Source organism: Mytilus trossulus, chromosome 4 (assembly GCF_036588685.1).
Source record: "Mytilus trossulus isolate FHL-02 chromosome 4, PNRI_Mtr1.1.1.hap1, whole genome shotgun sequence".
Classification (NCBI taxonomy): Eukaryota; Metazoa; Mollusca; class Bivalvia; order Mytilida; family Mytilidae; genus Mytilus; species Mytilus trossulus.
Window position 1 is genome coordinate 37,771,605 of NC_086376.1, and position 27,240 is coordinate 37,798,844.

Genomic DNA, 27,240 nt, shown 5'->3' on the forward strand with positions numbered 1-27,240 from the left:
TTAGAGTGTCCACAAGGGTGATAAGGCCTTGTATTACAACTGCCTCTGTGACCTTGAACTTTGAAGTCAATAGCGCTTAAGATATTCTTAACGAGTAACACCATACGTAAGCTGTACAAGACGTCTTTTAGACATCGTATGGCTATCGCGCCATCATCGTAACCCATCGTGTAGTCTTCGTAATCTATCGTGTAGCCTTCGTGATCCATCGTGTAGGCTTCGGCTGAGATATGAAGCTTAAATACCCGTCTTCGGTAAACCTTCGTATGTCCATCTTTTACTATCGTATATAATTTCGGCACCATCGTATAGACTTTGTTATTCATCGTACCTGCTTCGGTCACTTTTTGGTATTTAAACGAGATCGGGACCAACTTCGTACGAACTTACAATTTTCGCATTCGGGTGTCCATCATATATAAAAATCGGGACAGTGTGACGCGGGCATTAACATTTGACATGTGACAGAATCTGTCTCATTCACATACTTCACAGATTACTAAGCAGCATGACAAATAGTTCAGTAAATGTTCTTTTATTGTTATATGTGTTTGAATCTGAATTTGAAAGACAACATACAAATGATCATGAGCGAGATCAATATATTTTAATATGAAAAATGAGTACGTAATGCTATGATCCTAGTAAAATTCTAAAGTTTCATCTTCTTTTTCATAATCTCTCTTACCAGCTGATGGTGCAGTAGGAGAACCACCTAAAACATAAAATGTTAAATATAGCGTCCGCGTCTATTTTCCCACATGTATAATTTGCTATAAACATATGCATTTGACATGGTAAAGGATAAAAAAAAAATGAAGACAAACTGATGTATAATTTGTTTTTGAGACGTTATGTGTGGTTTCGCAACATTTGTTCTTTTTCTTGGAAGCATACTAGGCCATGCAACTAGTCCGATACCCCTCAATTTAAATGATGCAAAATTTACAAATGATACAAAATGTATCATTAGATGCATAACAAATCACTAGAAATAATTATTGCGTTTTGTTAATCAGTATTGAGTATACACCATATATATTAGATTATTCTAACATGACGTCCTTCAAACGCTTTGAGTACACACCCGTGGTAAAATAGGAATATATTGCATTGGCTGTTCCGATCGTACTCCCACGTCATATGTTTTTTTATGAATGAAGTACCCGACGTCATAGAATGATGACGTTATAATTTAAGCATTTTACGGGAAAATACACGCTTTTGATACCGAAAAACATCACAACAAGGAAACGTTAACAAACGATGCTAGAATGTGGTATAAACCCATTTTTTTATATGCATAGAACAAATATATAAGTTATCATTAAAATTCATCCAAATGTATATAAATAAGTTTTGTGAATAGTTTGAGCATGTCACTTATTCTGTTTGCTCTGTTCTTTTACGCCAATCTAAAAGTGCGTTAATTTATGGGAACGGCAAAAAATGGCCTCCACCTAGAGCGCTTCGATTCAAAAAAATTGCCGTATTTGTCCTATTAGAATCGAAATAATTCATGGGGGCTTGAATATATCTAGATTTTACCACGGGTTGTCCCTTTATGCCGATATTTTACCCCTCGCTATCGCTCAGGGTAAAATATTTGTCATAAAGGGCCAACCCGTGGTAAAATAACGATATATTCAAGCCCCCATGAATTATTTCTTAATTAACAAGTGGTTTTTATCCATATTATAAAAAAAAACAATGCTTTTCTATTAGTGAATTTAATGTGAGTCGAATTATGAATTATTTCGAGAATGAAATATCACATAAACATATATGTAAGTATAACTCAACATGTGCTTCTTGTTTACATATGATTGTTATTTGGAATAAAGTACATTATGTTTTGGGCACTTTATAACTTGCTGTTCGGTGTTCGTGCTTTGACCTTTAATGGTTAACTTTTACAAATGGGATGGATAGTTGTCTTATTGGTACTCATACTACATTGTGTCATATCTATCACCACTTTAAACTCACCTTTACATAAACTACAGAATTTCATACAGTTATCCTCTCTAAACAATCTATAGAGTGGATTTGTACAAAGATCTGCATCATATTCGTTACAGTTTGAAATCTTATCTACACATGGCATTGGAGAGGTATTCTCTGTAAAGTAGAAAAGAATATTCAGTATTTTGCTAAGCTTTATACTTTATACTTGCTAAGCTTTTTACGTGGCACGGTACTTGTCTATCCCTAATTTATATATTTGGTTTTGATGTTATATTTGTTATTCTCGTGGTGTTTTGTCTGTTGCTTGGTCCGTTTCGGTGTTGTGTCGTTGTTCTCCTCTTAAATTTAATGCGTTTCCCTCGGTTTTAGTTTGTTACCCCGATTTTGTTTTTTGTCCATGGATTTATGAGTTTTGAACAGCGGTATACTACTGTTGCCTTTATTTATACTGTTAGAAAGGGGCATACATTATTTATATATTTGACCATAAAGAAATATAAAAGATAGAAAGGAGCTGAAATGTTCCCATGTCCCGACGGTTTATCGATTTGATTATGTTTTTATAGTAAGATCAGAAACATCCACTAATCCGTTATCCCCCCCATCACTGACTTTCATCCGTCAGATTTAACATACATGTAGGCAATGCAACGGTTGTAAGTCCTGAGGTTGCGACACGGGGAACCTCGCTTTTAGATGAGTGAGTGTGGTTTAATTGTTGTTGAACGTTGCTTGTTTCTTTGTTTAAGTCTTTTGTTGTTGGTTTGCTGTCTTAGAAATTTCATTTCAAGAAAAAATAATGCAATAATTTGAAATTAAGTTGTTGGTTTTTGTTTTCTGTTTTCCCTTGCGCTCGTCTGACACACATACATATAAAGATATGTGATGAACTTATATTTTATTATTAGGTATTTCCAAGTAATGATTAAACACATGATGTAGACAGAAATGAGCAACTAAAACCGTGCAAACGTGGTAACTTGGAACGTTAGTACTAGTTTTACTAACAGTTTTCTTCTCTCCTTGTTATCTTGTTACTTATGAATTAACTAAATAAATGGCAAAGAAAATATTTATTTGGGATCTATTTTTGTATGACGATAAAAATAAAGTTTCAAAGAAAACGGTTTAAAAACTTCCAAAGTTATAACAGATAAGATGTATGAATTATGGCATAATGGTTAAAAAAATCATCAGATATATTGAAAAAGCAAAATGAACACGCGTGTATTTTGTATAATTGTTAGGCGTTATTGCAGTGAGCATAGCCCCTTTCTCATACCTGTTAAATCTTTGATCGTATTAACTGAAGGGTCGTTATTTGATTCCACTTGCTTACAAAATGGAACATTGCCTTTGAAATCACAGGTTTGTATGACGTCATTCCACGCTAGATTAGCAGGGCATGTCAATTCCCTTGGTATAGAATAAGCACATTCATAAAACTTATGACAGTCTTTAGGATGTCGGATCAATTGTCCGTTGTGGTCGCAGGTTATATTGTCACTTCCAGCTTTAAAAGTGGGGAAAGAAGCACACAGTAGTTTAACATTAAATATGAATGAAAGATCATATTGGAAGCGATAAAATACCATGGCTTCTGGGTGAAGAAAAATGATAATTTCGCAGACTTTCCAAATAGTGAATGATCTTAACCTATCATTTTATGAATGTGCTTAGTCGATCAGTGCATGAAATTGTCTCTTGTAAAAATGTATGGCTATGAAAACGTCACACCATTTGATAGGGCGTCACACAAGTGGAAATAACCGTTATGTGAAATTTTGCTACTAATTCATTTCACCAAGAATTCACGATATTTGATCGGTTCCCAACATATGAGAATTAAAAATTGAACATTTTTGTCTAAATATTCTGAAATGAAGACATGTATTCACTTTCACAAAAAGACGCTTACTTATATTTAACTTTAACTTCGGATTTAACACAATTATGCCACTAAAGGAAGATTGTGTTGTTGATTTCAAAATAGAAATATTATTCATTTTTAAGCAAAAATATCAGGATCGTCACAAATTGTGTGTTCATACGTAAATCGATTTGTGTCTATTGATGCGTGTGGTTTAAAGTATAGCACAATGTGTCAAAGTGTACAAATTTACAAGTGAGTCGCAATAGATGAGATGAACGTTATATTTAGACTGAGTTTTCAAGAAAAAACATCATGTATGAAGTGGAACACGAACATTTAAATCACGGAGTTTATTTCGTTTTTTAATATCATCTTTGACATAATTTCTCTCTTATATAAAAATCCACAAACAGCAATGAACCTTTCGTACAATTCTGACTGTCATTCGTTATTTAAACCAAACAAAATGTTATGGTAATTTCAAAAGCAACTCTTTCAGTAAATGAAAATCTTTTTCCTGTGGCTCTTTGAATTCTACTGGATACGTTTTTAATTGATACATATCTTAAAAGTTTAAGCTTAAAGGGCTGTAAATCAACGAAACACTATATATTTTCTTGTGCATATTGACGCTTCTTGGATATGACATTTAAGAAAAAAGCAGGAAATAAAACGTTATAACTCTGATTTACTATACGCAAGTGCACCAAGGTAGTACACAACTGTTTCTAGTTGGTCTGTAAAATGTTTTCTAGTTCAATTACCCGGAAGACAAATAAAATTGCTCCCTTTTTATAAGTATTTGTTTTATATAAGAAACGCTTATATAGTAGTTTATCAGTCTAGTGACGTAACTATCATTATATGATTAGTTATGAGTACGTACTGTTCAAATTCAAAAAGTATTAAGACACATCTTCCAAAAGACGATCCTAGCTTACGAGTTTTATACGTGACATTTCTGCCAATCATATTTAAATACGTTCGTGTATTTGTTAACAACTTTATAAATATATATATATCAAATATCAAACCAAACTTTTGAAGAAATCGAATTCAGTTTTAGCTATTAAGGCCACGCTTGTGTGTACCTTCTTCTTCTGTTTGAGCCTAATCTGATTCATTATGTGCTGCAACTTAAAAGTAAGAAAGTAATCTAAAAGGACATGATTAATAAATCATCTATTGGCTATTCCAGATCAAAAGCGATTACTTACGAATACAGTATCCACAGTATGCCCTGCATCTTACACTAGCCCATGGCTTGTACATGCTATCATTGACACAAATCTTTTCTGGAGGATATACTCGGCAATTTATCAAATCTTTGCATTCTAAAAAACAGCCAATCAAACACAATGTAAATTTAATAAAATTTCTCATAGTCGTCAATATAGTATTAAAAAAAGAATCCTCAAAGGGTTCGAATAAATATTAAATCATAGGCTTTATACATAACATGTAATATTGAAGAGACACGTGACAAAGTTTTAGCTTATATTATTGCTGATTTTCAAACAAATGACCAATGAGAAAATATGTACCTGTATCTGTTTTGTTAGCATCTGTATTGCTGTACTTGTCTGTTACGTTGATGTTTGGGTAGGTCACTACAAACAAATTGTACCAAAGCATAAAACATTGCAAGCATACGACATAGTAAACTGGAGGCTATTTTATGAAAAGGCAGACAACTCTACATGTAACTCATTCTGGGATGGTTTTTTTAATTCTTCGCTTTTTTTCTCATTCGTCACAAAAGCAGGCACAACACATATTGAACTCTCTCCTGTCATTCCGTCCGGCTGTTTGTCAGTCCGAAAAACCTTGTGCAAATCATTTCGCCATAGATTTTCGTCTTGATAATGCTGAGATGTAGCGTGTTAACAATATTTGAATCTGTCGTTAGAGAGTAGTTACTCACTGTTTGCTGATATGTCTATAAATAAAACACAGCAACGTATGTCTAGACCCGGGTTAGGTATTGTTTTAACATGTAATAGCACTTTCTTTGACTTTGTGTATGTTAAAAAATCTGGACATTATTTGTATTGATTCGTTTGTTTTATGGCACGGTACTTGTCTATCCCAAATTCACGTATTTGGTTTTGATGTTATATTTGTTATTCTCGTGGTTTTTTGTCTATTGATTGGTCCGTTTCTGTGTGTGTTGCGCTTCGGTGTTGAGTCGTTGTTCTCCTCTTATATGTAATGCGTTTCCCTCGGTTTTAGTTTGTTACCCTGATTTTGTTTATTGTCCATGGATTTATGAGTTTTGAACAGCGGTATACTACTGTTGTCTTTATTTATAAACTCATAGATACCAGGACTCAATTTTGTATATACGCCAGACGATCGTTTCGTCTACAAAAGACTCATCAGTGACGCCCGAAATCTAATCTTTGTTAATTGTCAAACATACAGGCATTTACATGCAATTTTCTGTACATAGCAACAATAAAATATGCGATTTGTCGAATTAAATGCATTACAAATTAAATGAGATTTAGATTATTTTAGAATAATAATTGTGATGCGGTACCGGTATAGTTAAAAGAAAGATTTTAAGTTTATCTTCATATGAGTATCACATGTCTAACATAAACTTTTGTTGCTAATTCCACCAGGAAACCTTAACAATATACGGTTTGAGCTGAACATCGGGTTACGCGTATTAAACTGAAAATTGAATTCAGAAACAGTTATTGTGTGTATGCACTAGAATCAATAGCATACGTCATTATTATCCCTACCTGTGTTTGTAGGTGGTGTTAATGTACCTGGCATTGGTGTTGTGTTTGCTGTGAATGAAATATGTATGGTTATCACTTAGAAGAGATTTATCGTTTACTATACCTAATAATAAAAATGTCCGAAATCAGACAATAAAAATAAGAGTAGGTATTTCAACCTTTTACAAGATACGTCTTAGAATGGAATCAAAAAGTTTTCAGTATTTGATGAGCTCGTTATTTGGTAAGAATAACCTTTATATATTAAAATTACTAAAAATAAAAATATAAAGTTTTTTTCGCTAGGTACAAAGGTCTAATAAATTATTGTGTACAAAATAAAAACAAAAGTTGAGAACAATGACATACGTATCTAATTTTGGACACCTAGCCCTGAGTTGTTAGCAAGCATCCATACAATGAAGTATACACATATTAAAGCAGCATGCGCCGAGTTATTTTCTATTTTCTCTTTTTTTTTATCTTGTGTTTATAATAAAGAGCAATAAGTTATGGGGTAAAATTGATTACTTAGCATTTATTACAAATCATTATAAAGTAAAGGATACAAGAAACCATTCTTTTTTGTCCTACGACTCATTTTAATATAAGATATTTTTATCAAAGAAAATAATACCAAAAAAAACAAAAAAAGACTTATGGGCATTTGTAATGTTACCAAACAACTATGATAAAAAGAAGCCTTGAATATCAAATATAAAATTGTTTACATTTGTATTTATTACTATAGAATATTTCTTTTGTGTTCAAATAAATGTATATTTTGTTATAATAAACAATTAATTAATTGTCAGGAGAGATAGTCATTGGTACATATATATTTTCTTCTTCAAAAATACATCTTTTATTATAATCCATAGTTTTTCCTTAAGTTTCCTTTATTTATGTATCAAATTATTTGTTAGCTACTTCACAATGGAACAATTAACCTATATGCATGAATACTTACGTTTGGTTGGAGCTGGAGGGTTTGTTTTAGGAGGATTTGTCTTAACAGGGGCTGATGTGACCGGAGCTATGGATGACGTAGGGTTTGTTGGAGCAGGTGCTTGTGTTGTTTGAGGTTTGGTGGGTCCTTTCATTGTTGATGAAGCTAATGGAGTTGGTGGTACTTTCATAGTAGTTCCTTGCACCAAATGATAAATGCATGGATAAAGCAGCACGTAAAGCAAATAGACATTAAGCAAGCATTGGAAAGGTTGCAGAAATAAAGCGAACGGGAAGCCGAGCTTAAAAATAATGGTGCACCAGAAGCAAGTATATAAATTATCTTTCAAGAATTAACTTTCACAAATTTCGACATGATATTTGTTTTAAATTATATTAATTGAAAGAAACACGTACTGGAACATATGAATTATAATATAGTTTGACTTCTATGAATGATTTTATTTTATTGAAATCGGCGCATAATATTTATTTTTTATGTCGTTCATTATTTGTAATCTAATTCATTCTAGCCATTAACATCCTTTAGATTAATGGCTGAACATATTTATTTAACAGACTGTTGCAATTTACTGACCTGAATCTGGACCAGACCCTGTTCCGGCAGCTGTAATTAATAGTATTTTAATTCATTATTTGACATAGGGAATGAATGAGAATATCAACGTTTTACATGGCATCATATTATGTAAAATTGTTAAAATATCCATTATCAGACATTATTTGTTAAAATGATGATTTTCTGGTTCACAACTATGTCTTAATTTACTTTGATTTTAAAGACATAATCATTGATATAACTTTTTAAAAAATAGACAAGTAACAAAAATACTGAACTTCAAGGAAAAATCACTTGTGAAACGGTGAATTCAAAAGCACAGACACATCAAATGATTGGAAAATAACTGTCAAATTTGGTTTTTAAATTGACTGATTTGGACATATTATGAAAGAAGTGAAAGAAACCACAGAGATAGTCAAACATAACAGACGATAACAAAAGCAATGCAAATAACAAATGAAGACAAACAACTGTATACAATACAAAACGCATCAAACTAAGAAACACGAACCAAACAAAAATCGGGAAACTAAGGGTCATCAAAGGAGCTAGTCTTAATAAAAAACGCTTGTTGTATAATGAATAAGTACAGATCAGGATAAAAGAGAGGCGAAATATACCAGAGGAACAGTCAAACCCATAAAACGAAAAAAAAATGACAACGCCATGGCTAAATATGAAAAAGACAAACAAACAAAAAGTACACATGAAACACTATAGAAAACTTAAGACTGGGCAACATGAACCCCATCAAAAACCGGGGGTTATCTTAGATTAATGATAAAGTATGTTATTTCAAGTTCACAATACATGTATTAAAATAGAAGTGACTTTAATTGCGGAAAGTTAAAAACAGCATTCCAAAACAAACGGGATAAACAAAACTGTTAATAAAATACAAACAGAAACAGGCTTTTACTAAATTACCCCTACCAAAAAATAAGATAGAAGACAGTTGATAAAACCCAAACAGAAACTAAACTAACAAAAACATGGTTGAACAAAGTAAACTTAATCTTAATTAATGATTGCATTGTCATTTACTTACATGTTCCGTTCTTTGTACCATTATTTGATCCCGCAGCAGCTCCAGTTCCTATAACATTAAATCATAGTAAATATTATTTCTATTTTTGTGTCGTAGTTCACTTATATTTGATACGTTTCCCTCAGTTTTAGTTTGTAACCCGGATTTGCCTTTTTTTCTCTATCGTTTATGAATTTGAAACAGTATACTACTGTTGCCTTTATTGGAAGTTCGTATTTTGAATTAAGTGTATTGAAATATCTTCGGAACTTTTGATTAGCATTATGCAAAGGATCTCATCTAGACAATATACACTATTTTTCATTTCCTTTTATTCTATTAATACTGGTAGTAAATTCAACAAAATTAATATATTTACCTGTTGTTGAAACGCTTCCACTTCCGGAAGTTGTGACGACTGGAGTTGCAGTGGTTCCAACCATTGGTGGTTTACTATTATTTGGTTGAGATCCTGTACCACTATCTGTAATGAGTATTTGTAATATAACTTTCAAAAAATATAATCCTAGAGAACATAACCTTTGCTTCATTGTTAAATAGAGATGTATCGGCAACGGTTTCAGCTACTGTATTAAGCAATGAATCCTCACGGACGGCAACTAAAGAAAGACTATCTCATTCATATATTTTCACGATGTTTAATGACAATGAATATCCTACTTTTAAATGCAATTTTTATAAACTGTATGCATAGTTAGACAAATGTATTTGCATCTGGCTAGTTGATGTTTTTTTACCAATTATACCCAATTCTTATCTTAAAAACAAGTAAAAGTTGAAATATTACAAAGCACCTCCTGTATCAAGTATGATTTTACATGAACGGTAGTAAGCTAGATAAAAATGGAGCTAAATAATGTATTTTGAGATAAAAGATTTATTCTTAACTCGGTAAAGATTACAAAAGGTCAGACTCTCCCGTATTACATTGTATATATATATAGTTTCATTGGTATGAGATACAAGATTATTTGATGTAACATGTGTAAAAAGCTAATATGAAATTTATCCCTAAAGCAACGTTTGACAATTTTTACTTTGTGTTTGTCAATCTATTTATCGCAGTTAATCATAAAGAGTCTCGTTTCCTAAATATATTATTCTATTTGCATGTAATATACCTACCAGTATTGTTTCCGGTGGCATTTATTGCTGCAGCTGTTGGTGCTATGTTAGAAAAAAAGATACTTTATAAAATATTTGGACAATGACGCTATGAACTATGTTGATCTATTCTTATAATCATTATGGTTTTCAATTCATTTACTTGTTGCGAGAAAATATGTAATAACTAAATACTGTTTCAGCCCACAATTATAAACATACTAACAGTTTGGGGTGAATGGAAATAAAATTTTAGTAAAAGGGTTTGCAATTAGAGAATTTTATTTTTTTCATTATTATTTATAGTCAAATCTTATCTGTCAGTTATTCATTTTAACTATTCAATTGATGTAATAAATCACTTCCTGACAATTTTGTAGTTTCGTTTAAACATAAAGCATCAAAATATCAGAATTCATTTTAAAAACTTAACAGCGACGGAATATATGGGTCTAATGTGTACACAATACCAATACGGACTTGATAAACATATACACATTTTCATGGCAACAAAAACAATAATTCATTTTTGACAATATTATAAAGTAATAAAACTATATTTAGAAATACACAGAAAACATAAAAGCATACCTCGATCATCTATCCCAGCAAGTTAATATTGATTTTGATAAACTGCATGGGTGTTTAATAGAACCAAACACTGACCATGAAGTATTCTGCTTTGTATTGTTGAAGGCCGTACGGTGTACTATATTTGTTTATTTCTGTGTCATTTGGTATCTTATCAAGAGTTGTTTAATTGACAATCATACCACATCTTCTTTTTGTATATATTTCGAAGGAACGAGACCTTAATTTGTCAAAAACAACTCTGCGTCGACATTAACAGGCGGATCCAGGTGGGTCCTGGGGTCCGCTCGCACCATTTGTTGTGGAAAACTTGTTTAATTATATAGTAAATCACTGATGCATAACTGTCGGGCCCCTCTAAGTGGAGTCAGTGATCCCCCTTTTATGAAAATTTCTGGATCCGCCATTGACAATAAAACTTTAAAGTTTGTTTAACTTGCGTAGATTGTTATACGACCAAGCTATCGTATTACAATGATAATGGTTAATTGAAAATATGACTCACTCCGTTCCAAGGATGCGTGTTAATTTGAGCAATTACACATTGTTTGTATATAGTTATCAAGGGTACCAGGATTATAATTTTGTACGCCGACGCGCGTTTTTTCTACATAAGACTCATGAGTGACGCTCATATCAACATATTTATAAAGCCAAACAAGTAAAAAGATGACGAACATTGAGGATCGAAAGGTCAAAAAAGTTGTGCCAAATACGGCTGAGGTAATCTATGTCTGGGATGAGAAAATCCTTAGTTTTTCGTAAAATTCAAAAAGAAAATTATAGCTTTTGCATCTGAAATGCTTTTTTTTGGTTAACTTCATCAGGAGCTTCAAAGCTGAAGATTTGGAAGTCAGTGATTAATTAGAGACAAACCGGTTGAAGAGCTATATGAGCTATGAACAGAACAATCCCCGTCTGATACGCTCGTGACAATATTCGGAATACAATTATTTCCGTATGCGTTCCAGGGCGTTAAACAAAAGAACAAAAACTGAAAAATAAAAATATTCAGATCAGTTTTGACTGAGGAAGTTGCAAAATTAATTTGGGAATAATTACGTAGACTTATATCGAAAGTTTCTTTCTCGGTGATCGAATTAATTAAAAATGTGTATTTGATTAGTTTTCAGTCGATGCACCATTCATTTTATAGTTACCAATAATTCGACAATAGTTAATTTTGAATGGAGTTTTTAAATAATAGGTTCCTACCTTGTGTAGTTGCTGGTGTTGCTTGAGTTGTCACTGGAGCCTTTGTAGGGGGTGGTGTTTTAACTGGAGCCTTTGTAGGAGGTGGTGTTTTTACTGGAGCCTTGGTTGGGGGTTGTGTTTTGACTGGAGCCTTTGTTGGAGGTTGAGTTGGGATTTCTTTTGTTGGTGGTTGAGTTGGAGGTTGTGTTTTTACTGGTGCCTGTGTTGAGGGTTGTGTCGTTACTGGTGCCTGTGTAGGTGGTTGCGTTTTTACTGGTGCCTTTGTTGGTGGTTGAGTTGGAGGTTCAGTTTTTACTGGTGCTTGAGTTGGAGGTTGCGTTTTTACTGGTGCCTGTGTTGTTGGTTGCGTTTTTACTGGTGCCTTTGTTGGGGGTTGCGTTTTTACTGGTTCCTGTGTTGGAGCTTCAGTACCTTCAAATAAAAATTATCAGAATAATAAAATTATGCAAAACTGTATCAGTTTGAACGTTTCATATTTTTTTACAATGTTGAATACTTCAAATCAGATCAGAAAATGAGTTTCTAAAGAAATCAAATTAAAACACACATTTTGACTTTAAAGGACGAAACACCTTCAGGTGTTATTTCATTTAACGTTTATGGGTACAAATTCACTACCTCGATTAAAAAAGGATTACGTGTTCAGATATCTCTGTAAAATCAACACTACATTAAACAAAAAATATTAACAAAACACCGACATCATGCATATTAAAGAACATTAATATGTTTTTTCTATGATCGAAAACTGTATCTAACTTAGTTTAATTTTCTTTCTTTTTTTCATATTACTAGGTTTGTTGAATAGACGTTTTCTAAGGATCCTGTTTTTTATCGAAATGTCTAAAACAATTACAACAAAATTGCGATAATAAGTGTATCTTACTTTGGTTATCAGGTGGTGGGGTTGTTGCTAAAAGAAAAAATATATGATCCAAAGTTTAGCGATATATTATTCATACAGAGTTAAAGTTTTAGATGCAAAATATATAGAAGTTCATTGTTAGTGCCACAGCATAAAAAATTGTGTTACATTATTGGTCGAATTCTTAATGTGTGTTGCGTTGTAAGCCAACCCATAGTTGTGATGAGTGCTTATGAGCGCATTACTAATAATTCATTAGATTCTTGAAGCGACGAAATCCTCTTGTTGTCATCTTTCTTGTTCGTCTTTAATTACTCATTTTGTTAGTTCTACTTCATTTATTCACATTTGGTTAACCTTTTACAGTTCATTGTACATTTATGTCTTTTGCTTGTTGTTTAACTTTTTCTGATTGAAGGTTAATGGTAAGTTCTTTCTGGTCTAATCATGTTCTCGAATTTCCTACATTAATCATCGCATGACTTTTTTTGATAGGGTTAACAGAATATAGAATAAAAGACAAACAAATATAGAAAAAAATGGTGCAAATTACAGAGTATAGAAATGATTAGCCACTATCCTGACAAAGATAATAGGTCTTTTGTGGATAGTTGCCTCATTGGCAATCATACCACATCTTTTTTTTTATATAGCTATAAAACCAAATTAAATCCGTCATTTTCTAAATTAGAACATGTCTGCATCAAGTCAGGTATATGACAGTTTTTATCCATTCGTCAAAATTTCCCCGGAGTTCGGTATTTTTGTTATTTCACTTTTTTTATGGCCTACGACTGTGGGTCTGTTTTTACTTATTTCATTCACCATATACGAGGCATTTTTTTTTAATAATTTAATCCATGATGTACTAGCGAACACATTTTTCTTTGTTTTAGCAGGAGAATTGTAGGATATATATGATCCAACGGACTTCAATTATAACCATTGTATTTACTTTATTAACATCTACAATAGCACATCGGAGTAAGTGTTTATATTTGGCAGGTAAGTTTTGAAGAAACTTAATATTCTTGTATCCTTGATGTTTGTCATTATTTTCATAAGAATCAGAATTAAAATCCATGTAATTGTTTCTTCTATGACAATGCATCAAACGAGTATATACAATATACATTTATTTCAGAAGTTGCTCTTTATTTTATAATGGAAAGCAATCATAAAGACAAACACAGCTTAACTATATTTTACCTGTTGTGGTCAGTTCGCTATTGTTTCCAAAATCTACAAACAAAAGAAACACATTTAATGTCGCAAAAATGAATTTCTAAAAGTGCTGAGATAACAAATTCAAACCCTTCTGGTTCGTACATGTGATTGTTTTTGTTGTTATCTTTGAGTCTATCTTTTTTTTCAATATTTGTCTGTCGATGGTAGATATTTAAATGTTCTTTCAAAGTTTTTGTTGCCTGTGAGCGATAAGAAGCTAGACATATTGTGCCGACATTGGTTTTTTTCTGTCGTAAAATATACAGAAAACAACGGATTCCAAGCGACAAAGCACTATATTGTAAAATTTAGTATTACAGAAGCTGTGCCCACAACTGGACGTTCTATCAATTGCTATTATAAATGATCAATGAAATGACCATAGTGGTTATGAAAAGGGAGAACTGTTACAAATTCTAATATGACGTCCTTATTACGCTTTGTTAACAAAGCCGTGTTCTAATGAGCACAAAACAATATGTTTGACACATGCGCACGGACTTACTGTTTATATTAACGTTATTTCTATCGTTATCCTTTTAAATATTTACATTTAAGCAGCTAAAATTAACTTTTATTATATATTTTTATCAAACAACATATATTTGCCCTGCTCGTAGTTTTTAAACTTATCAATTATGAAATGTAATATACAGACTCCTAGGGGAGGACACAAGAACAGCTAAACATTCTTACGGTATTTTTGTACGCTTCGATCTATAAATATATTGTATTTGTCATATTAGAATCGAAATAATTCCTTCATGTCATGCTCTATGCTCATTTTAACATGGGTAGGCATTATATTTGACCACATTTTACACCTCGCTAACGCTCAGTGTAAAATATCGACAAATATAATGCCTACCCATGTTAAAATGAGCATAGAGCATGACATGAAGGAATTATTTCTTAATTCACAATAGATGCGTAGTCAAAGTTTAAGGTATGGTTTCTTTTGTTCGTTACTGGAAACAAAAGAACAATCATCTAGTCGGTCATATGTTGGCGAACATTTATTCTCAAAGATATGATAATTGTCCAGCATTTATGACGTCAACATATATGGATACATGAGGCCTATGAGCTAACTGTGTTAATCCTCTTCACATAAAGAATTTATAATTGTTAATATCATTAACCCATTAAAAATATTAGCGCTGAGAATCATCGTTTTAGGCCTTTTGTCAAAATATCATGATACAAAGTTTCGTAAGATCAAAACACTCAATTATATCAATTTTCAAAGTTTTTGTTGCCTGTGAGCGATAAGAAGCTAGACATATTGTGCCGACATTGGTTTTTTTCTGTCGTAAAATATACAGAAAACAACGGATTCCAAGCGACAAAGCACAGATAGAAACCGACGATATAGCACCGATAAAAACAGACGCCTAGACTAGGATAGAAAACAAAACAGCTAAACACAGAGAGAAAGAAACCTTAAAAACTGTTCGCTAGCGAGATGTATTTAAAGTTGTTCATTCTCATGTACGACCACAGCTAAATAGCCTTCAATTATAATAATAGTATAACAAAATGATCATATATGAATGTAGTATTTAACCACATTTTCAGTTTGACGTAGTTTCAATTGTAAAATGGATGAAACACATTCTGGTTTTAGCAAATTTGAAATATAATAGCACAGAAAAAGGCATATAACTTTTTTGTATATGCATTATGGGTAGTTTACTACTTACAAATAAAAATGTAAATACATAAATACATTATTAATTTTTTTCCATCAGCCGATGTATTTTAGTAACTTATTTTTAAATACAGTTGTAGCATTCAGCAATTTTAGAAATATTTAGTTAAGACAACAAGTATTGCAATTTTTAACCAAGTTGATGAAGTTTTTAGAGTCTTATCTTTTTATAGTTGATTTAATGTGTGCTTTTAAACATATTTTGGTCTAATTTTTACATTGGTAATAGTTTCGTGTTTGTACGAACTTGAGTATATTTGTTCAAACATGTTAAGCGCTTATAGTAATTGTAGTGCTATATAATGCGCTATACAAATGCCTTGTAATAAATAATAAATGCATATTACCAATAACATTTGGTTGTTTTTGTCCTCCAGCACTTGATCCTATTGATAGAGCATTGTCTTTAGGTTTTGGTTCGGGTGTTGTTGGAGCCTCTGTAGTAGTTGTTGGTTGAGGAGTAGTGGTAGTTGGTTGAGGGGTCGTTGTTGTTGTTGGGGCTTCAGTTGTAGTAGTTGGTGGTTGTGTAGGTTTTGGAGTGGCTTTAGGTTTGTCTGTTCCAAAGAATACATTATTTCCTTCCGATGCACTGGATCCAGCTCCAAGGTTTCGTTTTCCACCTATATTAAAATCAAAATATATTTTCGAGACATGCATTTTTTTACTTGGAGACATATTATTCCTATTCACAAATATCGAATAAGTAACATATACCTTTAAGGTATTCTATTTGATTTATTTTTATTTTTGTTACACTTTATCGTTGAAAAGCAGTAATTTAGAATATTAAAACATTGTAATGTTTTATGTTTGAATACAGGTTAAATAGCGAATTAATATGTTAATGTACTACTGTCATTTTTCTATTCATCAATAGTGTTTAGACATATAGATAAGTTAGTTATGAATTAATGTTCATTGATAATTGTCATATTGTAAACTTTTAATTTTAGAGATATTGTCTCATACACTTTAACTCTAAATCTTCATCTTTTACATTTGATTTGAACTATAAAATAACATGAGGATAAACGTAAGACAAAATGATTAGAATTATGAATTTCTAATAGGTTTGAAAGCAATCAATAAAATAAGGCTAAACCAATATTGATCTAAACACAAAAAGCACACATAGACAGTGTATTATTTTCATTAGATACGTACAAGCAAGATACATTACATGAATAAAGCGTATGATGATAGGTATTTGAAAAATGACAGGGGAGCTATATTGTAGTATTTAGTATTACAGAAGCTGTGCCCACAACTGGACGTTCTATCAATTGCTATTATAAATGATCAATGAAATTACCATAGTGGTTATGAAAAGGGAGAACTGTTACAAATTCTAATATGACGTCCTTATTACGCTTTGTTAACAAAGCCGTGTTCTAATGAGCACAAAACAATGTGTTTGACACATGCGCACGGACTTACTGTTTATATTAACGTTATTTCTATCGTTATCCTTTTAAATATTTACATTTAAGCAGCTAAAATTAACTTTTATTATATATTTTTATCAAACAACATATATTTGCCCTGCTCGTAGTTTTTAAACTTATCAATTATGAAATGTAATATACAGACTCCTAGGGGAGGACACAAGAACAGCTAAACATTCTTACGGTATTTTTGTACGCTTCGATCTATAAATATATTGTATTTGTCATATTAGAATCGAAATAATTCCTTCATGTCATGCTCTATGCTCATTTTAACATGGGTAGGCATTATATTTGACCACATTTTACACCTCGCTAACGCTCAGTGTAAAATATCGACAAATATAATGCCTACCCATGTTAAAATGAGCATAGAGCATGACATGAAGGAATTATTTTCTTAATTCACAATAGATGCGTAGTCAAAGTTTAAGGTATGGTTTCTTTTGTTCGTTACTGGAAACAAAAGAACAATCATCTAGTCGGTCATATGTTGGCGAACATTTATTCTCAAAGATATGATAATTGTCCAGCATTTATGACGTCAACATATATGGATACATGAGGCCTATGAGCTAACTGTGTTAATCCTCTTCACATAAAGAATTTATAATTGTTAATATCATTAACCCATTAAAAATATTAGCGCTGAGAATCATCGTTTTAGGCCTTTTGTCAAAATATCATGATACAAAGTTTCGTAAGATCAAAACACTCAATTATATCAATTTTCTAGCTGTTATAAAATTTTCTATAATGATTTAGTAATCTGAGGCTCTATATAAAACATGATATTGAAATCGAACGAAATATAAGTTATCAATTGACTGTTTCTTCATAGGCACTAAATCATGAAGGGAAACAGCTTTAGATTGAATAAACAACAATTTATTACATAAACCCTAAATGAAGTGCTAAATTATATTGATGAATATGTGACTTTACAATGGGATGCAAGATGAATGAAAATGACAAGGAGAAACATATATTTTATTTTTATTTTAATGATATAATGTTTACATATAATGCAGGATAAATTATTTACCAGGGAAAGGAGGAGCCATTGTTCCTACAAATAAAATAGAATAAACATTAAAATATAAATGACAACAATTATTTAAATATAACTTGTGAAACTGAAAAAGCTACCCCCGAAATCAAAATAATTCTTACAATATGATTCGGTAGGCAATTTCTATTACGAAAACATCTTTTTTTAACAAAGTTTACTATTCTCAAAAATGTATGAAATTAATATGTTTCGTCAGTATTGTTACATGTAACTCATTTTAGCATCTGTTTTTTTTTCCAAAAAATTAATGATTTTAAATAAAATAGTTTATCAACACACCTAACAATCTTGAGCAGCTAAACCGATTGGTTGACGAATACATACAAATAAATACTAGTAGTTGAATGTTGCAATCACTATATTATACTGGAATGAAATATCCAGGTTTATCCTGCGATTTGATTTGTTATCTAAACCGAGGCCCATATCCAATATGAAGGAAGGAGGATGAAATTGGAAATAAGCATTGAAAGCAAAACACTCCAGTATAATATAACTTTAATATTTGAGCTTCAAAAGCGATAATGATTCATATTCCCCATCAGTGGCCAAAATAGAACACTAACAGGGAGATTCCATACACCCAAAATCCCTTGTCAAGATTCGGAATAAAATATAGTAACAACTTCACACAAATATATAGTAAAATGTTGTAATCACTGTGTATTAACTTCAAAAAACATTACAGGGAACAAGGAATTTTATACCGGTAATTGTTGCCTAGAAAAAGAGAGGTCACTACGAGTCCAATTCAGTTTAAGCAAATTGAAACCCTATCTTATACAAAGTTTTTTTGTTAACATTTTGCATATATTATGGGATAAGGTGAATGTTTGTGGTTTTATTTTTTTATGTTTTTAAAATGTATCATTATTATTAATTGAAATCTAAACAAAAAACAAATTTAAAAGCAGTTGGACGCATATAATAGATTTATATTCTTTTTCCTCCTATATGTGATTGGATGGAAACAATTTTACCATACTCACCAATTTCCCGGCTCATCAAAAAATGTGACGAGAAGAATAAATGGAACCTAAAAACGTACCTGAAGCGATAGTTAATTACCTGAACCTTGTGGAAAAGGTGGTGCAAATGTTGGAGCAGAAGTTACAGATGGCTGATTACCTACAGTGGCATTAGAATGTTGAGTTACGATTCACAATGTTCTTACTATATTTAAAACATTAATGAAGTCGAATATTTCCAATAATATTTTGAATTGATAATTTTGCATGCTGTATCTTTTAAAAAATTGTAATGTCTTTCAAGGTGTAATAAAGATCGCAATTTTGAGGCTCGAACACATGGTTAGCAAATTTCCTGACCCCTATCCTAATAAATAAAAATCATCACTTTTTTATTATTTGGAGATTCGCGAGCGAGAAGAACAAGCTTGTTTTGCTTAAGTATTACTATAGTAGCTTACCTTATAGGACGATATATATAACATTTAAATTAATAAGCTGCGCAGTACATTATAACACGCATGGACAACAGTGAAGTCAACAACACAGTGTTTACAAACAAAAAGCAAAACAAAGCATAAATCAACCAGATAGAATACAAAAATAAGATGGACCATAATATATACAAAATAACAAGTGGTGGTGTATACCAATATACAAAATAGACCGTTACGTCAAAAGAAATAACTATCTTGAAAGTTTTCTTGGATAAACAAATTGCCTATAGTTTCAAAGTTTTACGTATTTAAAAATAATTTGCGTAAAAAAAACTAGTTTCGATACATAAATTGTAGATGGCTGATAATCGTCTGCTTACCACTACTACTTCCGTCAGAGCAGAAACCACAATATTTATTACAGTTTTCCTCCGCCCATCCTTTGTACTTCATGCTTGTACATGTATCTTTTTGGTACCGATTACAATTAGGTATAACATCTCTACATGGTGGTGCAGGTGTAGGAAGACCTTTAAGATATACATAAAAAATGTTATACTTATATGTCAGTTTTTAATTCATAAACAGTAAATACAATCAATAGCCATACTGTTAACTTTTGACGCTATATTTGTATTGCACTGTATCTTTACACTTATTCTACAACAGAAATTTAATCCCTTTTGCTCATTCGTTGATTTCCGTAATTCATTTGATAAAGTTATCTAGATAATTCAATAGTACAACCTACTACGAAGGAATGTGTTCAATTTTTTTTTATCAATGACACAAAACAAGATATTTCACTTGATATTGAAATACAAATTAATTAATCGATAAGATACGTTTTATAAACAAAAACTGTCGATGTGGATCTACGAACTAGTTATGTGATAGTATACAAATATAGCCTTTGTATGAGGTCGATACAAGGATATATTGACCTGAAAAAAGTATATTAACTGAGGACGAAGTCCGAGGTCGATATACTTCTTTGGGTCGATATATCCTGTATTGACCAAATACAAAGACTATATTTGTTATATTATTAATTTCAGACCATTATGTATATTTGTATCAAAATCGTCATTTGATTTTGAATTTTATACATCATATTGTCTCCTTGACAATAACAACATATTAGTTGTTATTTAATTCTTTTGTTTGTTTATTTGACATCTTAAGTATTTGAAAAAAAATTTAGTCAAATAATCGATCACAGATATCATTTGTTTCAAAACGTTTAACGATATCATGAAATTCATTACATGACGTCACACAAAGTAAATAGTTTTTTAGATATTCTAAAAATAACCGTGCAATATGCTCTGTGCAATATGCTTTTTGCTATCCGCCGTTTTCTCTCTACCTTCGAAAATTTTAGTTTAACATGTGACTATCCCTAAACGAATCAAATTTGTTAAAATATACGAATTAATAATATTAACTGTTGTCAAACATCGAACATTGTCAGAAGGTATCTTAAGATATGTCACTATATGAGCAAGCTATACTGTAGTTCATTCAAAAGAATTTTATAAAAGAAAAATACTATAAGCATTGTTTGTATCTTTATGAAATAAAACTATTTGTGGTAGGGTTGTTTGTTTGTAAACAGACGTTTTAGCTTAATTTCAGTTCAAGTAATCTGACGGATTTGTATGAACTTTGTCCCTTTCTAGATCATTCTAAGTATGAAGTTGAACAGCCGATTTACCAAACCAGAAAATTCTGGAAATTTCGGGTGAAAATATGCGCATGCTCATCGACCTCCTCAACGCTTCGTATAAGTTATTAAAACTTGCATATCAGAAAAGTGTTCGTGATAATACTATTGTTATTTTGTGTACACTCACCGACGCAGAATCCACAATAACGTCTACAGTTCTCCTTAGCCCAGCTGCTGTATTCTCCAGTACAAGAGGATTTACCATACAGTTTACAGTCATCAAGTTTATCAACGCATACTGAAAAATAAAAGTGAAGCGTTATATATTTTATAAGACATGCTTACACAGCCACATTATCTTTTTCGTTACGTTTCTTATGACATTAAGCCAAGCTGTTACTGGTTTCTTAATAATGTGGATCTTTCTTTTCTTTATTGAGCTTATGTCGGTGTCTTTACATATTGTTCTTTCTGTAACATAACACAATACTGATCAGACTATATTTAGTTATCTGGGAATTTGTTTAACGTAACAATAGTTTAGAATCATATTCAAAACAGTGTGGTCCTGGCCATTGATTGACGAACTAAATTATCCCATTGACTGGGACAGATTAGGTGAACGTTTTTCTGTAACGACCATTGCTCACTTCTTACTTATTATAGAATTTAAACTGTGGGGTCACCAAAGGTTCTTAACGCCTTTAATAATAAAATAATTCGAAAAATTATTCAGGAATAACCTTTATGTTTTGATTTATATTATTGATATAAATCAACACATCGTATTATTCCGGATTCTTTTTTCGAATTGCTTTATTTAGGTGTTGACAACCTTTGGTGACCCCACAGATTCAGTGTCTTTAACAAGTACATAGTGAGCAGTAATTGTTACCGACAAACGTTCATCTTATCTGTCCCAGTCAATTGGATAATTTAGGTCGTCAATCAATGGCCAGGACCACACTGTTTTGAATATGATTCTATTATAGAAAGGAAACGCCATCACATTTAGTATTTTTTTTATATAAGAAGATGACGTATGATCCAATGAGACAACTCTCTTCATTGTTTTGTTCCGGTGATTATTTTTATATAAATTCTATTTTTTTTTCAGTAATGTAATAATTTTGAATAATACTTTATAATGAGTTATGTGTATATTTATTCTAAGTTAGAACGAAATTTGTATTGAAGCAAAATTTGGTATCGGGAACAGAATATGAGCCAAATATAGGCAACATAATTATACAGTTGTTCAAAAGTCATAAATTGATTGAGAGAAAACAAATCCGGGTTACAAACTAAAACCGAGGGAAACACATCAACTATAAGAGGAAAGCAACAGGAACAACAGGAAAACCGATGTGCAACAAAAACACAAGTTAACATAATACATAGAAACGAACTATTTGAATCAACTGACATATTCCGAACTCGGTACAGCTAAACTAGTAATAAATACAACCCTAGCTGTAGCTGAAGCATTCAAAATACACAAATATTATTCTAGTGAGTAAATTAATGTTTACACATTCAGATATTTTATTGATTGATGGATGTTAACTTATCCTTCATTTTTTTTTCGTGCGACCACAGTTTTAAGTTATAAAAAGTACAGCTTCTTACATGTGACAGGGAAAGCTTCTTATATGTGACAGGGAAAGCTTTTTACATGTGACAAGGAAAGCTTCTTACATGTGACAGGGAAAATTGTCTCTGTCGTCATTTAGTTGTACTGAAAGCTTAGTGTAGATAAATAAAAGTATATTCATTGTAAAACAGAAATTTAATTGCATATTGCATACAATATGACTATTTTAATTTTTGTTGTGTTATGTATATACTTACATGCTGGCGGTAAAGTTGTTACTTGACTGTCTTTCATTGCAAGCTGGGCCGCTGAAAAAAGTATAAACATATTTATGAATACGATAGTGGTGAATTATATTTTACATAGATATAGGAAGATGTGGTATGAGTGCCAATGAGACAACTCTCCATCCAAATAACAATTTAACAAAGTAAACCATTATAGGTCATACACACTTTTTGTAGAGTATTTTATCTCGAAATATAAATTGATAAGCATGTTGAGAACATTCGAAAATTATCAATTTTAAAGTGCATAGAAACAGAAGTTTTCAAAAGACAATTATTTGACTATGCTATTTTATCTTACTATAAAAATAAGCTGTGTTTTGATTTTCACAAACGTGTTTAACGTTCCCCTTTGCATGCTTTTAAAATGCATTTTTTATTTATATATCTGAAGAAAATTGCGTTAACATAAACACTCATGGTAAATTAGTATGACAGTATGTATACGAAGGCTATTTATTCATAATTATCATCATAAAACATGCTGCTAAAATTGTGTGGTACTATTGTTCGACTTTTGTCTTAACAAAATGCCTTCATGAGAAATTGCAAATCTTTTTACAAGCATAAAATATATATGTTTCTCTTTCATTGTTTTGTTTGCATGTCACTCTTTTGGTTGACAATTATTTTTCTCAAAGTAGTTGATAAGTATTTATGTTTATTTTTTTTTATATAAAATAATCATGTTTGCTCTAAGATTATAAACAATATTAGAGTTGTGCTTGTATAACTTTAATTACTACAAGTTTTAAAAAATCTATTGTTTTGAATTACTTGTATATTATAACTTACGTGTACATAGTCGGCAGTAGTACCGACAATTATCATAGGACCATTGTCTGTATGCGTCGTCAGTGCACACACTTTTTTGGTAAGATTGGCAGTCCGTTTTGGTGTCTTCACAGGCAGGTGCTGGGGTTGGTGGACCTTCATAAAACGAACATGAATGTCACTATAACAAAAACTCGCGTTCTCGTTATCATGCGGTACTTTTTTTATAACCATAGCCGAAAGTTTGCGGCACGTTTGTTAGCAATACCAATTGATTTTAAGTAACAACAGTACATTCTCATCGATTTCTTAAGAACTATCTGTCTCGAGAATAAATGCTTTCGACATCAATCAACTTCGATTTCCACAACAGTATATTGTGTATCTGGTTACATTGTTTATGTTTTTGTTTGTTTCTATAATAATCAACTCACCTACGCAGAATCCACAATAGTTTGGACAGTAATCTTGAGCCCATTTTTCATATGGTGCTAGACAAGACTCTTTTTTAAATGCAAAACAATTTGGTAATTTGTCTTTGCATTCTGAAATAGAATTAAAGACGTATTGTTAAATCAAAGTTGGAAAGAACAAAATAACACAAGGTTTATAACGAAACGCACCTCCGCATACAAAAAAACATTTGTAACTTGTGTCAAGGACGGATTGCGTTAATTTTTATATGAAACGGTGAACTTGATCTTGACAATTCTTAAAATGAATTATTGAGTATTTTTCAAACTTCGAGACATATTCACTGCGTTAAACATAGTACCAATAAGACGCTTGCAGTCAAACTTGATCTGTTCAGTTTTATATTCATAATATGTTTATATTACAGTAATGATTTTATGATAGCTAAAAGAACTAGTTCGAGGTTATGGAACTTAAAACTAACATCGGTTTCGATATGACCAACATGATTGTTCAGTAGAAATGAAGTATTGTAACACTATTTTGTTCAATTCATATAGTCAAACAATATCTGGAATTGAAAGAAAGGATAAATGTGTTTTTACACGTCTAAGTATTCATAAAAAAAATAATTAAAATGACACCTAAATTGAGGACCTTTTGATAATAAAATACAAATTGTAGTTATAAATCTAAATGGTTTTAAGAATTTAAAACACCACGCGATATAATCATCTTGAAACAGGTCACATACAGAACATTTCTTTAAAAGCAATGAATTGTTAGTTGCCTAACTTTCAGTGGCAAACATTTCATGCATGCTAGGGTTAAAAAGGGCATGAGGGGTTTCTGTTTTTCATAAATGGCTGTTAGGACCAACAACATAATGTGATGGGTCGAATTCATAGTCCATATTTTTTATCAATCAAATATTGATGGCATCGCATATGTACATTTTACTTTGCGACCCCTAAGACCAATTGGTACGTGACCTTTGATACAAGTATCGTTAGATCACCTATTGAAAACGAGACCTTCTGTTTTCCCTATTGTCAAATGTTTCGTTTTATTTCAATTTTGGCGACAATGAAAAATTTTGCTTTCTCCAAACATGTACAGAACTAAATCATCGATGGAAAAAAGTAAAAACACAAAAATACTGAACTCCGAGGAAAATTCAAAAAGGAAAATAAAAAATTAAAAGGCAAAATCAAAAGTCCAAACACATCAAACGAATGGATAACAACTGTCATATTCCTGACTTGGTACAGGCATTTTCTAATGTAGAAAATGGTGGATTGAACCTGGTTTTATAGCTAGCTAAACCTCTCACTTGTATGACAGTCGCATCAAATTCCATTACATTGTCAACGATGTATGAACAAAACAAACATACTCAAAGAGTAAAAATGTCAAAAACTCATTTCTTGAACACAATGATAAGCCATTGCGGAAACAATTCGAATAGTTCGGGTTGCCAATAAATTATAAAATAAAATTGAGAATGGAAATGGGGAATGTGTCAAAGAGACAACAACCCAACCATAGAAAAAAAAACAGCAAAAGGTTACCAACAGGTCCTCTTTATCAATTGAAATTGGCGATATCGTATTTGCGTAAAAAAAAAGTTTTGTGGAAATCATATGGGGAGAGATATGTTGACCATTATTTGCACTCTATCCCACTGTGCAGCATTGTAACTTTCATAAGTGTTCTGATTTCGAACAGAATTCAACAATTATCAAGCAGCTATGATTTGACTGTAGACAGCACATATATCAACATTACATACCAATTTTATTAATATTTCTTTATGTTAAAGAATAGTTTTCAATTTTCAATGTGTCGAAATATTTGTTTAATATATTAATTACCCTCCGAAAATATTGCTTGTATATATGACATTTCTATGTACAATGCCTTTTCACGCGAAATCAGTATTGCCGATATATGACATTTATATGCACAATGCCCTTTCGTGCATATACAAGCAAACTATAAGGTACACATAAATTTAATAACGAGTATTTTATTATTATGACATCACAGTAACACAAGTTATAAGAAACCATAGATTTAATCTGCAGATTTTTACATAAGTCGGAGGTCCTCGAACGAAACGTACATTTCACGTGAGTTTCACATGAGATTCACGTGAAACTCACATGAACTGATTCTATGTGAGTTTCACAAATCTAAATTCACGTGAAATATATGCTAGTGAATTTTGCCTGTGCGATCGATGTGTATCCAATTCGCCTCTTTTGTTCTCCCTACAAATACTTAAATTTTGGAATACTGTAATAAAAATATAAAGGCACTATCATTATATCATACAGTGCTGTTTTCCTGACTTCGCACGAAAGGGCATTGTACATAGAAATGTCATATATCTGCAATACTGATTTCGCATTAAATAGCGTTGTGCAAATCTGTTATGTGTACGTATATATCATACTTGCATATTTCTGAAATTGAATACAGAAAAGAATGACTCATTTCAAACGAAAGAAAAAAAAACATGAACTATAGTGGCTTACCAGTTTTTGTTGCAGATTGTGTTGTTCCAAAAAATAATTGAAATCCTTGGCCATAGATTTGAGTAAAGGCCAGAGACAAAAATAATAAGGAGGTCCACATGGTGTACTGTCCGATGCTGAGCCAAGAGAAGGACTGACGAGATAATGACTACATTTTAAACTTGGAATTTAAAGA

At 31.6% G+C, this 27,240-nt stretch overlaps 1 protein-coding gene across 9 annotated transcripts; it reads right to left on the minus strand.

Annotated features, from left to right (window-relative positions):
* Positions 1-585: 585 nt before the first annotated feature.
* On the minus strand, positions 586-27,240 carry LOC134715247 (mucin-2-like). 9 transcript variants are annotated; one of them, XM_063577304.1, is made up of 22 exons: positions 27,066-27,240; positions 24,546-24,656; positions 24,133-24,267; positions 23,308-23,358; positions 21,644-21,754; positions 20,168-20,317; positions 19,451-19,510; positions 18,356-18,379; positions 16,213-16,485; positions 14,137-14,169; positions 12,949-12,975; positions 12,063-12,473; positions 10,278-10,319; positions 9,511-9,615; positions 9,153-9,200; positions 8,120-8,149; positions 7,544-7,720; positions 6,595-6,642; positions 5,386-5,451; positions 5,059-5,175; positions 1,990-2,121; positions 586-715 (listed from the first exon to the last, which is right to left on the minus strand). In XM_063577304.1, the coding sequence occupies exons 1-22, from the start codon at positions 27,163-27,165 to the stop codon at positions 642-644; spliced, it is 2,325 nt and encodes a 774-aa protein (XP_063433374.1). In that variant the 5' UTR covers positions 27,166-27,240; the 3' UTR covers positions 586-641. The 9 variants fall into 9 exon arrangements, with proteins under 9 accessions (XP_063433374.1, XP_063433380.1, XP_063433377.1 ...); XM_063577310.1 differs by lacking the exon at positions 7,544-7,720; XM_063577307.1 differs by lacking the exon at positions 6,595-6,642.